This window comes from Sinocyclocheilus grahami, unplaced genomic scaffold (genome assembly GCF_001515645.1).
Source record: "Sinocyclocheilus grahami isolate Dianchi unplaced genomic scaffold, SAMN03320097.WGS_v1.1 scaffold83.1, whole genome shotgun sequence".
Lineage (NCBI taxonomy): Eukaryota > Metazoa > Chordata > Actinopteri > Cypriniformes > Cyprinidae > Sinocyclocheilus > Sinocyclocheilus grahami.
The window spans coordinates 1,484,710-1,501,611 of record NW_015505262.1 but is presented as its reverse complement, the minus strand read 5'-3'; the positions used below and the strand labels follow the sequence as shown (position 1 = coordinate 1,501,611).

Here is a 16,902-nt window from a genome sequence, read left to right as displayed (position 1 = left end):
AGTTGTATTTACAACACTGTTCCAGAACAGTTTAACCCAAATATTCAGATGTGTCCAGTGCATTTTATGGAGGACTGTTAACTGATCCTGGTAGAGTAGACTACAATGCCGGCTGTTCTGACTCACAGACTGTAAGTAAATTTTTTATATTTAAAAAAATTTGCCACTGACGATTCAAACGCGAGTTTTTTGGGCAGTGTAGAGTAGCACTTGTTGTTTGTCATTTCTCCGATCACAAATGCAGACATGGTTTGTTTATGCGGCGCGATGTAACCCAACGTGTAAAAAGACTGTATAAGTCATTATAATCCATAATTATGTCCCCACTGGATGCAACAAATGCCTCGTTTATAATGGGTTTGAATGTTTTTGTCTCGTCGCTCCAGCCAGACAGGGCATCACAATATGGTAAGGGGCGTAACATTTCAGTCACACGCTTGAGGTATTCGGCCAGTCACAACGCACTGGATAGCTGGCCAATCAGAGCACACCTCGCTTTTCAGACCGAGCTTTGTAAAAATCAACGCGTTTCAGAAAGGCGGGGCATAGAGGAGAAACAATAATGTACAGTATGTGGAAAATTTGTTTTTTTTTAACCTTAAAATGCATAAACACATTTCATTACACCAAATACACAAAATAATGTTCTTTTTAGCAGCATCATATGACCCCTTTAAAGCAGCAACAGATAAAAGTAACGCGCATGCCTGTCAGCAGTATTCTGGCGTTTATTTGACAACCTAGTCAGAATGTAACGTTACCAGTTGGATGAAAATGTTGGAACTCTGCTATATTAATGACATCAAAATGTGTGGGTTGTTGCTAAAAATATATTTTTACTTTTCTGAACAATTAGACATGTTCTTTCTGGTGGACTAGTGGAAAACATTGTACATTGAAAAATTATGAGGAATTGCTAGACTTAGGTGGAAAAAAAGGCCTTATCCACTACATAGCATCAAAATCCCTTTAAGACAAGTCATTTCACTCGGCGGCCATCTTTGAAACGCCTCCCAGGCAAGTTTACGATTAAATTTCATATTTGAAATCAATGAAATCTGACAACTCTCATGAATGTCGTTTCTTTTGTGTACAAAAAAAAGCGTCTTTTTCAAGCTAGACCAGCCAGTGCGCATGCGCAGTCCCACGCGCACATCTCAGAACTCTTGACTGTTTCTATAGCAACTGGGACTTCTAGCATCATCTGCAGTGATGCGACCACTTTACCGATTAGTGATGGGCTCTTTTACTCAGAAGGCGGGGCTTCCTTCGATAGAGCAGCCATATTGAGCGTTGCATTTTTCACCATTCAAAACTATACGAGTGACACGTCTTGGGTATTCTATAGTCTTTGATAGCATTACCCAGTACACCCTAGCAATGCTGTAGAACTCCTTTAAAATCTGTTTAGTAAACATTCAAAGTTGTCAGGCCTGCTCCTGTGCCATGGCATGAGTTTTTTTTCCATGGAGAAGCACTGCTCACGTTCTCTTCACAAAATGTTCAAATCTAGTTCAACTAGCTGCTCTGTGAAAAACACAATTTGCCCCAAGTGTATGTGTACTATAATGGGCTCAGAAATGTGGGATTTGCAATAATAGTGGGTGTTAATTATACTCTATCAGACTCAGGTGTTTGCTGCAGATGGTGCTGTTGCAGAATCCTCCCAATCTGGAACTCCACAGGGAGAAGGTGTGAACCTCTATACATGCACATAGAGCTCAAAACCTTTCTTTATACAATGTCATTATTTTTCTCACTTGTGCTGGCTTCTTGACTTGCCCTTGACATTTTTCCCTGTCATTGCTTTTTCTGTGTCTCTAGCCTCTACGCCTGAGGAAATGCGTGAAGAGAAAAAGGAGCAGGAGGGAGAGAAGGGAGCTTCCTCGGAGGAGAGCCGAGCTGCCAAAGCTAAGGCCAGCAAACCTCTGATGCCTACTTCTACCATCCTGAGGCTGCTTGCAGAACTGGTTCGCTCCTATGTTGGCATCGCCACTCTCATCACCTCTTACAACTACACAGCTGGCCAGTCAGAGCTCATTAAGGAGGTGAGTCACATCAGTTTGATGTACACCCAGTGTTTCAGGCCAAATGTTTCACTTTTCACATCATACTGTTTTTAGAGAACGGAGTCTGTTTATGCAATATTGAGTTAGAACACATTGCCTGGACATTTATTTCAGTCTATTTGTAAAGTGTTTTTTTTTTTTCTTCAACTTATCAAACCTCATTCGTCATGTGTAACAGTTGTGAACCTATATATGTACAGGATTGCAGTGTGCTGGCATTTGTGTTGGACCACTTGCTCCCACACACCCAGAACTCAGAGGATAAGGACACCCCTGCCCTTGCGCGCCTTTTCCTGGCCAGCCTCGCTGCAGCTGGAACAGGCACTGATGCCCAGGCGGCCCTGGTCAATGAGGTCAAGGCTGCTTTGAGTCGAGCATTGGGCATGGCAGAAGGCATAGAGAAGCACGCCCGGTGAGTCGAGCTGCCTAGTCGCTATACTAAAATAGACTTTTAAACAATTAAGATACCTAGAACGTACTTGGATCCGTAAAACTTGACTAAACTTTAACTTTTCTCTCTTTATAGTTTGCAAGCAGTGATGTGTATCATCAGCACCATTATGGAGTCGTGTCCCTCCACCTCAAGCTTCTACAGCACAGCCACAGCCAAGACCCAGCACAACGGCATGAACAATATCATCCGACTCTTTCTGAAGAAAGGCCTTGTCAATGACCTTGCACGTGTGCCTCATAGCCTTGATCTATCCAGGTATCACAATTTTATTTTATTTTTGTATTCATTCTTTCTTCTATCCCAACCTTGGTTAATTGCCCATTAATATAATTTTGGGAAAAAGCAAATTTGTATTTATTTTATTTATTTATTTATTTTTCTTTTTCTCAACTCAACTCAAACTTTATTTATAAAGCACTTTCAACACCACGACTGGAACCAACATGCTGTACAGAAAAAGATAAGGGGGAAAAAATATAAGAATAATATTAAAACAAATGAAAAATAATAATAGTAAAATAAAAATACATAAATAATAATAGTAACAACAAATATCATATACAGCTAAAAAAACATTGTCAAAAGCTAGAGAAAACAAATGAGTTTTAAGCGAACTCTGAAAAACACCCAAAGTTGGAGAAGTTCTAATAGACAGAGGAAGGGCATTCCAGAGCCTAGGAGCTGCCACAGAGAAAGCACGATACCCTCTACATTTTAGACGAGATCGCAGAACCATTCGGAGTAGTTGTTCATTTGAGTGCAGAGATCTGCTGGATTGACAGACACTTTTCATTGCTGTTCTTGGTTTCTTGCAGTCCTAATATGGCAAACACAGTAAATGCTGCTCTGAAGCCTTTGGAGACGTTGTCACGAATTGTGAACCAGCCTAGCAGCCTGTTTGGGGGCAAAGGGGGATCCAGCAAGAATAAGACTGAGCATGACACTGTTGGCACAGTCAGGGACAGCAACAGTAACACACAAGATCAAGGTAATACTCATATCATTGATCACAATCTCAGCAGAGTATGGATACAGTGTCCTTGCTGAGTTGTGTGTTTTATGGCTGATATTGTGTGCAGGTGAGGCAGAGCCAGCAGAGAATCGTGACCGTGGTCAAGCCACAGATGCCGACCTGATGGATGGAGAAACCGAGGGAGACACTGTGGTCATTGCTGGACAGCCTGAGGTGCTGAGCACTCAGGCCATGCAGGTTAGAAGCACAGCAGTTTGTGGATCTGTTCTCTATTGATGAATATGAAAATCCTTTTCCAGCTGAACAATGTTTGTTGTTCATATATTCTTTTAGGTGGAGAATGAGTTGGTGGATTTGATCGATGAACTTTTAGAAAGAGATGCGGGAACCGTTAATAGCACCATCATCGGTAAGTGATTTATTTGATTCCTGGCCAAATATGGAAGTGATACAGAGTTGGATGCGTGTTTTTAATTTGATTTTACTGTTAATTAGTGGGTCGCTCTGGAGTGGATGAGTCTCAAGAGGATGTGCTGATGGATGAAGCTCCTTCCAATATGAGTCAGGCCTCCACTCTCCAAGCTAACAGAGAGGGTAGGACATAAATCTCTCTTGCGTATTAACTCTTGGCACTTATGATGACAATGACCCATAAACGGTATAGCTACTAATTGGGTCTGCTAGAAAGGGTGCCCACCCTCTGAAGTTTAGTGACTCCATCTGGAACGTAAAGCACTTATCTACATTTTTTTTCTATTAGTATTATTTTAAAACCATGACATTTATTTAATAGACTTTGTTCCCAGTTTCTTTATACTCGTCTAAACTGTCTTGGGGAAGATCCTGCAGTCATTTTGTTTTCTTTACTGATTTAGACTCTATGAACATCCTTGAGCCAGAAGATGAGGAGCACACACAGGAGGAAGACTCAAGTGGTAGCAACGAGGATGAGGATAGTCAAGATGAGGAAGAAGAGGAGGAGGAAGAAGAGGAGGAGGATCAAGTAATAGTTATTTAAGCAAAGTCATAAACCACCGTAGAAAAGAGTGATATCTACTTTTTTCCATATTTTTCTCATTGTGTTGTGTTCTCAGGATGATGAGGAGGGAGATGAGGATGACGATGACGAAGGCTCAGAAATGGAACTGGATGAAGATTTTCCTGATATCAATGCTGCTCCACACATTCGTTTTGAGAGATTTGACCGAGACGATGACCTCATTATTGAGTTTGATAACATGTTCTCCACGTCTGGTAAGAAATGAGCTACTATACATTTATTCCCTATTTTTTAATAAGTCAAAGTAGTTGGAGTTAAACAGCCATAAGATGTTCTTATTATAATTTTTTGACGAAATGTGTCACGTCTACTCTTTCTGTCTTTTGTACACTTCAGCTGACATCCCTCCCTCACCAGGAAATATCCCCAGCTCCCACCCTCTGATGGTGCGTCATGCTGACCATGGCTCACTAACTCTGGGGGGATCAGGCACCAGCAGCAGATTGGCTCAGGGCATGGGACGCAGCCAACGATCTCTCCGCCAGCTCACGGCCAACACAGGCCACACAGTCCATGTACATTACCCTGGTAACCGTCAACCCAACCCTCCTCTCATCTTGCAGAGGTGAGTCATTTAATCAACTTGTTTGCCTTTCAGTTTAATTAAGAAATGAAGTAACAAGCTTTACGATGGTGCAGAAATTTGATTGTTCTCCTCCCCCCTTAAAAATCATAGGTTTCATTGCTTGTCTTGGTTTCCTGTTGTTCCAACATGGCAAAGATCATAAATGAGACTCATTTACAGTTCTGTTTGGTGCCACTGCAGCTTCAAATTCCTTTTTTTGTGTGTCGTTGTTTTTTTTGTGTGTGTGTGTGTGTCAGATTATTGGGCCCCAGTGCTGCAGCTGATATCTTGCAGTTGTCAAGCTCTCTGCCTCTGCAGTCTCGCGGTCGTGCACGTTTACTGGTGGGTAACGAGGATGTGCATATTATTGCCCGTTCGGATGATGAGCTACTGGATGACTTCTTCCATGAGCAGAGTAGCACTGGAGGACAAGCTGGTGAGTCTCCCACAGACAAGCTGCTTTAAAATTAATGGTTACAGATGCACTTGCTAAACCCTTCTGTTCTACAGGCACCCTTTCAAGCATCCCGACTGCCTTAACCAGATGGACGGATGAGTGTAAAGTGCTGGATGCCGAGAGCATGCATGACTGTGTGGCAGGTGAGACCATCTCAAAATGAATATATTATAGCATCTGTTGTTTATGCACTGCAGGAAGAACTGATAAAGGAGTTTGTCTAATGGCAAAACTAAAGTCTAAAGTCTTGTGCCTGGTTTCTCAGTGGTGAAGGTCCCCATACTGCAGCACTTGGAGAGTTTGCGTGATGAGGAGCTGGAGGAACGCAGGGAGAAGAGGAGGAGACAGTTGGCAGAGGAAGAGGAGACAGCCAAGCAGAATGAGAGTTCTGCTGTTGGAGAGGAGGCCCGGGAGCAGAGCCTACAGGTAAAAGAGCTAAATGTAATCATATAAAGATAGAAATTACATGTGAAGCCTATAATTGTAGTGTAGTTTACATGCTGTATTGCAGACAGGTGCTTACCATTATAGACACTGTTGATTTATAATGGTAGCAATTGAGTTTTTGATGTTTTGATCATGTTTATGATTGCCAAACAATGTTGCTTGCCACATTAATATAGGATTTAACTATGTGGTCACACTTTTGAATGTGGCTTATCTATTCATACGCTGCCATACAAAATTTTGTTTTCTAAGATTTTTTTATGTTTTTGAAAAAGTTCCTCACCAATATATGGATTCGAAAGCTAATTCGAAATATTTTGTAACCATGTACTGTTATGAGTTTTTTTTTATTTAAAGCTACAGTCCGTAAGTTTTGCCTCTTTGTCGCCATCTCTGTTTGAAAACCTGCAATTGCAGCTGTGTGCGGAATTATCTTTGTTGCGTGGGTTCTGCGGCGGCACGGCTCCAGCGTGGATGAATCTAATGTTTTGAGGAGTATGTGTGGCACTCAGTCACCGCACTGGTGTGGATATTGAACTTTGCACTCACAGATTCTAGCCTTCGTCTTGGAATATATGACTCAAATAAGCATTTTCACCGGATATTGTCATCTAAACAAGTAACAAGTCTGCTACGTCTGACCAACTGAGGAAAAAAGCATTACAATAACTCGTGCTGCCAAAGGTGATTTAATCTAAATTAGCTCATATCACATCAAACCATGCAAATTATTATTATTGTTATACTTTATTCTCAAATTGTTAATGTTAACAACATCAGCATTGCGTGACTGAGTATAGTGTGTATACCAAGCGGCAACCTTCCGGTCTTTCTTGTGAAACCAACATGGAAGTGACTAAAACTGCAATTCATCAATTGGCCGCTAGAGGCTGACTCCAAAAGGGAGTCAGTCCCATAGACTCCCCATGTTAAAATGCCCAACTTTGCACTAGAAAAAAATGTTTACATCCTTTTTGGTTTTACAGTGGTTTTGGTCTATATAGCTAATTTTGCCCTTCATGACAACTGTGAGGGGGATGATTTTTTTTTTTTTTATAACTCATCCGTTTAAATTATATTAAAGGCCCAATATGTAATTTTCGCCGCTAGAGGGCGTGTATTCAAAATAAACAAATAGACAAAGGCATCGTTTGATGATGCCGTGACTGAGTGTGGAATCATGGGAGTTGTCGTCTTCATCCCCACAGCCGAAGCAATCTGACGGGACTTGGGCAGAAATCGTGTTCATGGATGAGCAAATGATTTATTAATGCAGTAGAATGAAGCAGGGTGAGGCTGAAAGCTGTTGAAGCGAAACGAGGCCGCTGAACGAGCATGAAACACATGGCTCGAAAGCCAGCAGAGCTTTTATTATGCCACAGTCGACCGCTTCTGCTCCTTTTGGTCGTGCGTATGTGGGGAAAAAAAGCAGCGCTGTTTTATCATACTAGATACATTTGAAAGTTCTGATGTAATGCTGCTCTGTGCGGTCGTCACCGGTCTATTAAAATGCACAACATATTATTATTTCTCTAGATTTAAACATTCTTTGTAACATTTGGGATAATGTAAGTACACAAGTCAACAAAATATGTTACACTGTTCTAGTGGTTTTTGGATATTTTATAGGGCGTGGCCACTTGAGTGACAGATGGATTGCCGCTGCTGTCACAACCGTCGAGCTAGTTGGGCGTGGTTTCAGCAACCAGCTCCCGCCTCTTTGCCCATTTTTGATTATCTGGGAGCAGTGGTGTATAAAGTACCTGAAAGCCGTACTCAAGTAAAAGTACAGATATCTTACCAGAAAAGGACTTTGGTAGAACTTGAAGTCACCGTTTAGAATATTATTTGAGTAAAAGCCTTAAAGTATGTGATATTTATTGTACTTAAGTACGTTTAAGATTTAAAAAATACTTTTCGTACTTAAGTATTGAAAGTAAAAGTACAAGTAAATGCAAAATGGAAAAGAAGAGTATATATAGAAGAATATATATGAAAAATGTTCATACACAGCTTGAGTAGCAAGATTGTGTTCAGTTTTAACTCTTTTTTTCCATTTTGTATTTTTGGGTAAGAATAAGAAGCTCTTCATCCGGTACTTAGTGTCTTTCATTCCAACACAAGAAAACATTTCTGGAATCTACATCTGAATTGACATTGCGATGCATTTACACAGTTTAATGTATCTCAGAGGGGACCTGGATGCATTTAACCTGCAGTTACAGATGCATAAAGTTTTGTTTTTAACCTAAAACGTTGAATACTGATGTTTGAAATAATTTAAAACATTAATAAAATAGTCGAAATGTGAAATTAAAACTGCCAGTAAGTGACAGCAAGTGCCTGTTAATGAGTAAGTCATTGAGATTCAACCGATTCATTCAAACGACTGATTCGTTCAGAAACAAAGCATTTGACTGTGTTAATGAGTGAATCACTGAATCATATTCAACCGATTCGTTCAAAAAGCTGGTTCATTCAACAAGTAAACACCGTCCATTGCTCAGAGATGCAAAACAGTGCTGTGATCTTTGTTTGGAACTATTTTCGTTAGCGAAATTGAGCAAAAACAAGCAATATTACGTCTAAAATGTAAGTCACTTATTGCGTTACTGAACTTCTATAAAATGATTATTAAATGTGTTCATGCTGATATCTGCAGAAAAACGGCAGGGGCCTACTCTTTGTGTGATATAGATCAAGTTAACTATATTAAATTATATAAATATAAAAAGCACACCGAAGCATTTTTGCCGTCTACAATTTAGAATGCCTGGAATTTTGAGTTTTAATAGACTAATAAATCAATGTGTATGCACTCGGTGTGTGATTTGGTGATTACCTACAGGGTGTCCGCGAGTCCTTAAAGTCTTAATGTCTTAACGTTTTCCTAATATAAGGCCTTAAAAAGTCTTAATGTCTTAAATTCGGATTTGATGGGTCTTAAAAATTTTTGGTCACATTACCGCTAAAATATCTCAAGTCTCACGGACCTAATGACTGTTTACAATCATTGGACAGACCAAAGATTTTTTTCTTCCCCGTATTAAGTTACTGCGTCATCGGAGAGAATTGCATTAAGTTAGCAGAATACAAGGTCGCGCTGAGGCTCACTCTGTCTCTTTTGTGAGAGACTTCAGAACAAATGAGCTTAACGGCACACAAACTCAGATGATGTACTGGTAGTTTAGTTGAGAAGTATGCATTTTTCCCCTCAACATTTCTTATTTGTATATTCATAAATGCATTTAAAACATTAATCTCATAACATTATTTATTGCAGTGTAAATTATTTAATCTGACTGATAGCAGCCCTATAGTGTATATTGAATTTATTGATACATTTGAATAATTTGGTTAAAAATAGGCTTTTGTAAAGGTAAATAAAAATATGCAGATTTAAGTATGTATAAGCTTGATGGAACACTAAAGAAAATATTGCTTCAGAATAAATAGTTTACTCCACCAAAAATCTCAGTGATGCAGTTATTTTGCAGGAATATTTTTTATGGAATATTGTCTGCTGACATTAAAAGTTCACTGTATATCGTAGTAATATCATTTATTACATCAGTGATATTTTGTTTTCTTTTTAATTTAAATATTAAATATTACATTTATGTAAAAAAATTTGCATTTCCATTGCAGGTTTAGGTCTTAAATTTCATACAAGGTGGTATTAAAAAGGTCTTAAAGTCTTAAATTTAACTTGTTCATGTCTGTAGAAACCCTGTACCTAGTAACCTAGCCGTTACTTGATAATGTCAGATCGCACATCATTACAACACTTACCATATTATCGCAGATGATGCTGTGTATCGCACACCCCAGACTCGACTTGAGTGGAAAATGAATCATCCGCTGTTGTGCGTGCACTTGTTTGCACATGAGCAAAGGTGTTTTTAGGAGTCTAACTTGCAAATGCCAGACCACTGATTCGTCAAACCTGCTTTCCTGCAGTCCGTGTTCTTCTGACTTCTGACTATTTTGTAGTAAGTAACGAATATGCTTTGGGGAAATGTATTGGAGTAAAAGTTTACATTTTAATTAGGAAATGTAGTGAAGTAAAAGTAAAAGTTGGCAGAAATGTAAAGTACAGATACTCCCAAAAGATACTTAAGTACTGTAACGAAGTATTATTACTTCGTTACAATACACCACTGTATGGGAGTGACGCGCAGTGATGCGCTGCAAAGTGGGCGATGGCCGGCTCTGCCTACTTTAGGCTTCAAAAACCCTCTTCGGAAACCTACGGGTGACGTCACGGACACTACGTCAATGTTTTTAATGTGTATGTGTCGGGTATGTATACGCAACTCTGTATTTCCGCGCTGTCTGAAACACATCTCTTGTGCACGATTTGTGTGCGAGAACAGCGTGTGAGTAACGGATTGAGCGCTCTTTCGTTTCTACTTGCGGTTTAAAATTGCTTGTACGTGTAAATTGGCAAATTAATCTGCGAATCACGTGCGTGCCGAACGGTAGGGTCTCATCCGTACGTATTACGGATCAACTGTGATCCGTTTAACTCCTAATATGTGACAGATCAGAGCAATCTTTCATTTACTTATTTAACATGAAATTGTCAAATTGCTACTCTATCAATCGCATACAAAGAAAAATACAGAATATTTAGAACAATCATTAACCTAAATAAATAACAGTGTCCTATCTCTACACATTTTTGCTGCATTCACATGTGTTTCATAAACACATAATCCTTTCTGGATTACAAGCCGCCATCAAAATTATACATTTAATTATTCCAGCTGCTGTGAGAAAAGGCGATAGCCTAGTAGCCGGGACAACTTCTTTGTTTACAGAAGTGACGTAATGATGCAGCGGCATGCTTGAATTTCCCGCGAAAACCTACCTGTACCACTCAAATTAGAAAACATTATTATAAAATGACCATTGTGAATCGGGTTAAAGTAAGGCGATAGTTTCTAACACTGGCTGGTTATGTACTTGCTCAAATATTGATTTTGGATCATTTTTAACCAAAAAAGTTACGGACTGCAGCTGTTATTGTGCTGATGCAACTCCTTATCATTATGAATGTGTTGTATAATGTGGAAAAAATATATATTTCTGTGTATACTGTGATTTTTGGATTGAATTCAGTCAGTATTGATTTTATAATAGGACCATGGGTATTAGCCAGGACACAGGTCACATCCTTAATTCAATGTTATTTTCACAGTAAGGATGGATGAATTGTTTTTATTTCCCACAGGGCTCTGGGCTTGGAACAGTCAATGGAGCTGGAGAGAACGCTGCAGGTAAGAGCATTACATGTTTGTATTTTTTTTTTCAGAATTTGATGTTGATTGTTGTAGTGCATGTTTTTGTTAATTGCTTTTTCAGTGAGCACAAAAAAAATGCAAATCAAACAGTGTTTTGTTTCTGAAATGTGAAAATGTACTAATTTCATAGTGACGAACCAGGGTTCTGGATGAGTTCTGCTGTGGGCTGTGGGATGAGGTAGTAGTTTGTATAGTTTTAGGATCACACCAGATCTGGGAGATAACTATACAGTCTACTGTCTTTCCCACGGTAACCGCTTCAACAGCTGGATAATCTTCCTGCCTATCTCCATCGCTGCGGCAACTGCTGCTATGTAACAATTAGTTGCTCAATCAATCGTTTCTAGGCAACTGCTCAATTATTTGTAGGTTTACATCTACATGAATTGCATTCACCACACTACTGTCAATATAAACACATCTACGTTTATTTATTTATTTTTTTGCCTTTGGCTGTAAAATGTTTGATGGTAGTTATCGTCTCCAGTTGGATGAGGCCACAGTCGCTGTGTTGTGGTGAGGTAGTAAGTTGTGTTGTTGTTGGGGATCAGTATAGTGTGGCCCTTGAAGGAGATAACTATACAATTTACTGCCTTCCTCACTGCAGACCCTCAATCACATGCCCTGCCTTTTCATTACCTTCTACAACTGAGCTACAGTGTCATTTATTATGTTTATCATGTCCACAATACTCATTTCTTTTCATTCTGTTATCTGGTCAGAAGGAGAACAGGCCCAGAGTGGGGTGTCGTCCTGTCTGGACCCTTCTCGCACCTCTGAGGGTTTCCTCACAGCACCCCCATCAGGAGAAGTCACCCCAACCACCCCTGCCCCACACGAGCAAGCCCTTGTCTCTCTGGAAACAGCCATCAGTCAGCAGGTGCACCAGCCAATCACAGAGCTGCTGCTGGCTGACTCCATTCCTGACTCTCACGGAGCCTTGGCAGGGGCGGGGCTTCCCCAGGTCTCAGCACCTGATAGGCTGAATTGTGAGGCAGAAGCATCTCAGATGGAGATGTCACCTGCACCCACTATTGGTGAGAGAGGAGGAGGAGCATTGGATGCAGTCGGGGAAGGTAGATTAACTTTGTGTCCTGTAAAATTAGATTTTACACACTGGTTTGGTGTAGTGATATTCACATCACAGTGAATTCTTCTACTTATTCTACTTAAAAATGCAACCGCTAAATGATCTGTGAAGAGGCTGAGTCTGTCAAAATTGTTGTATGATCCCACTGCATTCTACATGCAACTACTGCATGTACTTTCCCCTGCCTTTTGCATTGCGTATGTAGATTTGTTTGTCAGTTGCGAACATGAGTTGAGTTTTGTTTTTTGTTTTTTTTCTTTCCCCTGCTTTTTTTTCTCTTTCTCAGCTTCTCTCAGTCCAGATATAGCTGAAAGTTCAGAACCTGTGCCAGTGGGTGTGTCTCAGCTTGAGGGTTCACCCATGGATACAAGCAGTCCCGCCTCAGGAACGCAGGAAGAGCCAGCTGCCAGCTCCGCTCCACCCAATCACATGTCTCAGGAACTGTCAGGAAGTGGTGACAGTGGTCTCACAGACAGGCAAACAGATGCAGAAACAGGGTGAGTATTTGGACCACAGTACTTCATATATAAAATAGATGAGTAGGGATCGGTTATTGCATTATTTTTTGTTTGTTTGTTTTAAAAGAAGTGTCTTTATTATCTTTAAAATTCACAAAAAAAATATCTGAGAACAATACACATCTGTTGGCAAGGTTGTAGGATTTGGAGCTAACAAAAGGCCTAAAGGTCTGTATTGGCCAATGATGATGGTCTCAAATGGTTAAATATTGGTTAAATTATCAGCCAGTCTCACCTTTTAGAAGCTTTCTTCCATTTGCATTTAAAGGTAAATTTAGTCTTTAATTTTTACATTTACTTTTAATAGACGAGTAAAAGTGTCTGTCAATGTGCAGTTCAGTTCAATTAGTACACTTTATAAAGCCAAAAAGTTAGGCAATGTGAAGTTCCTTTAAAAGCATAATTTTATACTGTCAATAAGAATAATGTACTTAGTTTTGTATGACTATTGAATTCTTACCATATTATAATCTTTTTCAGTTCAACTTCTGTTTCATCTCCTGGTGAGACCATGCCTCGGAGTGACAGTGCAGATAGCCAATCGCAGGCCATCCAGGAGGAGCCCCTCCCATCCACCAGCAATGAAGAAGAGGACCCTCTGGCAGGTTGGTGTTTCAGCTTAGATTGATGATGGATATAGAGCCATACCTCAACTTTGAATCACATGTTTTTGTCACTTCCTTACAGGCATCAGTCTGCCAGAAGGTGTGGACCCATCTTTCTTGGCCGCACTGCCTGAAGACATCCGTCGGGAGGTGCTGCAGAACCAGCTGGGAATCAGACCTCCTTCTCGGCCTCCTGTCACCTCCACATTGGCATCGTCAGCTAACACTGTGCTAGGAGGAGGGCCAGGGCTTACTGAGGTCAGCCCAGAATTCCTAGCTGCTCTGCCACCTGCAATACAGGAAGAGGTATGAGTAACAATTGCAGAGATATTTTAAATAACTTTTCTAAACAGAAAAAATCTTCAAAACTTGAATGTTTTCTAATGCTATCAGGTCTTGGCCCAGCAGCGGGCGGAGCAGCAGCGTCGAGAGTTATCCCAGCAACCCCCACAGGGCGATCAACCTCTGGACCCTGTCACGTTCATCCAGACCCTGCCCTCTGAGTTGCGGCGATCTGTTTTGGAGGACATGGAGGATAGCGTGCTGGCGGTCATGCCCCCAGATATTGCAGCAGAAGCTGCAGCACTGCGAAGGGAACAGGAGGCCAGACAGAGACAACTGATGCATGAGAGGTTGTTCGGTCACAGTTCTTCCTCAGCCCTTTCCGCCATCCTACGCTCACCCGCCTTCACAAGCCGTCTCGGTGGCAACCGTGGGGTACAATACACTCGATTGGCTGTGCAAAGAGGAGGGACTTTTCAAATGGGAGGGAGTGCCAATCACAGCCGGTGAGTGTGGCAATGAAAAGGGCTTGATGCTTGAAAAAATTACAAGCACATTAAACTTTAATGAACAGATTATTGTGCTGATGATAGTAAATTAGTAAATAGTAATTCTCTCTATAAATATTGAATAGTGTGTTAAATTATGTTCTTAGTCTTCCTGTGATAGGGCAGCCCAGACAAAAGCTGCTGGAGTTTACTTAGAATTAATTGCCATAGACAGTTTGTGTAACCTAAAAATCAGTAGTAAAAATGTCTATGCTTTACCGGCTACTCGTATAAAAAGATGACGGAGATAAAATATGCACTCTTAAAACCTACAACAAATTACAAAATAAACACAATAAAGCAAAAGTTGTCAAAATTCACGAATAGATTGTGTGAACCGCAACAGTGCTGTGTTTTGACTTTGAATGTACAGTGCTCACATTGATTTCAGCCACAGCCTCATGAAGTTTAATTTACACATTAGACCATATTGTGATTCCTGATTTTTCTATCCCCAAATTTAAGAACTTTTAAAATTTTAATTGACATTAGTTATACCATTTAAGATTTTTTTTATCTTAAATTTAATAAAACTGATTTTTTTAGACTTTTAAGGACCTGCAGGGACTTTTATTAAAAGCACATGCTCCTAAATACAGTTTTCAGTTTGCACACCTATTTTAAATTGCAAATATGAGTGAAGCCCTGATGAAAGCAGTATTTGTTTGTGGACAGTTACATTTAAAAACTCTAATCTTTTGTTCATTTTTAAATCTAGGCCCTCTAGCTCTAATGTCGATTCTCTCCTGCGTCTGCGGGGGCGTCTTTTATTGGACCATGAGGCCTTGTCCTGCCTTCTAGTGCTGCTTTTTGTGGACGAGCCAAAGCTCAATACCAGCCGCCTCCACAGAGTGCTGCGTAACTTGTGCTACCACTCTCAGACACGTGGATGGGTCATCCGCAGCCTCTTGTCTATCCTGCAGCGTAGCAGCGAGAGCGAGCTCTGCCTGGAGACTTCACGCCTGGAGGAGTCCCGTGGTAAGCGCTCACTAAGCCAGGGCTCATCCAGTGGAGGAAAGGGTTCCACTTCATCCCCGCAGGCAGCTGTAGCCTCTTCATCATCGTCGTCCTCCTCATCTTCCTCTCTGGAGCTGTTGAACAGAGTGGAATCACGTAGTTCCAGTCAGCTCTCCTGGCTGTCTGTTTCAATGGATGCAGCTTTGGGATGCAGGACCAATATCTTTCAGATCCAGCGGGCGTCAGGCAGGAAACACGCAGAGAAGCATTCAGCAGTCGCGGGCATGAGCTCAGGAGGGCTCGGAGGTGGAGTGTCAGGAATGGGAGTGGCATGTGCAGGGGTAGGAGGTGGATCAACTGTTCACATCCACCCACAGGCTGCTCCAGTTGTCTGCCGACATGTACTGGATACCCTCATCCAACTGGCCAAGGTACTAGAGCATCTTTAGCTAAAGGGCACTCATCATTTGTCAGTGCATTAGGCATGTGTAACATCAATTTCAAATTATATGGTATTACCATGGTATTGAATTAAGTAACATAAACTTAAGTGTTGTCCTCTTAAAAACAAGTTTCATGACAAAAAGAAATTTGAGCATTAAATGCAATAAAGCAATACACAAAATGTATTGTGTACAGATTAAGAGCATTTATTGTTTTTAAGTCTTGTTTCTCTTGCTCTTATTTCTTCTAGGTATTTCCCAGTCACTTCACTCAGCAGCGCTGTAAAGATCCCCTATCGTCGTCCTCATCAGAGTTGGACACTCGTCTTTGTGCCAGCTCAATACCGACTGCCAGTGGAAGCTGCCGGTCAGGTGGCACCAGCCAGAGCAACTCCTCAGCTACCCTGAGTAACCTCCCTTCTACCCACAATTCCCTGAGTGGCTGCACAGTTACACCACAGTCCCTGGGCATCTCCACTGATTTCTGGGATCTCCTGGTCAAGCTGGACAATATGAATGTGAGCCGTAAAGGCAAGGCCTCAATGAAGACTGTGCCTCTAGGGGGTGCTGGTGAGACAGAGGGGGCTCTGTTGAGCCTCGAGGCTTCTCCGCTGGGCCAGCTGATGAACATGCTCTCCCACCCAGTGATCCGCCGTAGTTCCCTTCTTACTGAGAAACTACTCCGTCTGCTCTCTTTGATCTCCATCGCTCTGCCTGACAACAAGGCCACGGAGGTTCCAGCCAACCACCCAGTGCCTCAGGCCCCAACTGCCACACCCTCTGCACCTGCCACTCAAACCACAGCGGGGTCAGGGTCCATCTCAGTGGTGGCAGGTACGGGCATAGCACAGGGCTCAGTGGGCCCGACGCCCTCTCAACCACCCACTATGGTATCTGTTGTTGCAAGCAGCACCACCCCCTCCGGCAGTATTGCTGGTGAGTCTCTCAGAGCGTTTGAAAACATGAATAAATACCTGCTGATTTGTGTTGTTATAACAGTCTCCACTGAGATAAAATCCTAATTAAAATGGATAGTTCCAGCTCTTGCTTACGTTTGGCTGAGCCATGCTTGAAGCTTTTGTAAAATAATCTATAAATTTGATAATTCACAATGCTCAATACCAATTT

At 41.2% G+C, this 16,902-nt stretch overlaps 1 protein-coding gene across 8 annotated transcripts in view; it reads left to right on the top strand.

Annotated features, from left to right (window-relative positions):
* Positions 1–16,902, top strand: part of LOC107586534 (E3 ubiquitin-protein ligase HUWE1-like) — a 58,371-nt gene that overhangs the window by 31,663 nt on the left and 9,806 nt on the right. For 6 of the 8 annotated variants that reach the window (XM_016273953.1, XM_016273950.1, XM_016273951.1 and 3 more), the window contains 22 exons: positions 1,626–1,692; positions 1,825–2,048; positions 2,270–2,481; positions 2,596–2,778; positions 3,339–3,511; positions 3,603–3,733; positions 3,830–3,905; positions 3,992–4,090; positions 4,372–4,499; positions 4,591–4,750; positions 4,893–5,121; positions 5,379–5,557; positions 5,632–5,721; positions 5,844–6,004; positions 11,262–11,307; positions 12,054–12,407; positions 12,708–12,918; positions 13,420–13,544; positions 13,627–13,850; positions 13,938–14,332; positions 15,093–15,762; positions 16,026–16,271. In XM_016273953.1, the coding sequence (XP_016129439.1) occupies positions 1,626–1,692; positions 1,825–2,048; positions 2,270–2,481; positions 2,596–2,778; positions 3,339–3,511; positions 3,603–3,733; positions 3,830–3,905; positions 3,992–4,090; positions 4,372–4,499; positions 4,591–4,750; positions 4,893–5,121; positions 5,379–5,557; positions 5,632–5,721; positions 5,844–6,004; positions 11,262–11,307; positions 12,054–12,407; positions 12,708–12,918; positions 13,420–13,544; positions 13,627–13,850; positions 13,938–14,332; positions 15,093–15,762; positions 16,026–16,271 (4,383 nt within the window). Of the gene's footprint in view, positions 1–1,625; positions 1,693–1,824; positions 2,049–2,269; positions 2,482–2,595; positions 2,779–3,338; positions 3,512–3,602; positions 3,734–3,829; positions 3,906–3,991; positions 4,091–4,371; positions 4,500–4,590; positions 4,751–4,892; positions 5,122–5,378; positions 5,558–5,631; positions 5,722–5,843; positions 6,005–11,261; positions 11,308–12,053; positions 12,408–12,707; positions 12,919–13,419; positions 13,545–13,626; positions 13,851–13,937; positions 14,333–15,092; positions 15,763–16,025; positions 16,711–16,902 lie in introns of all 8 variants that reach the window. The other 2 variants (XM_016273952.1, XM_016273949.1) reach the window with 2 other exon arrangements.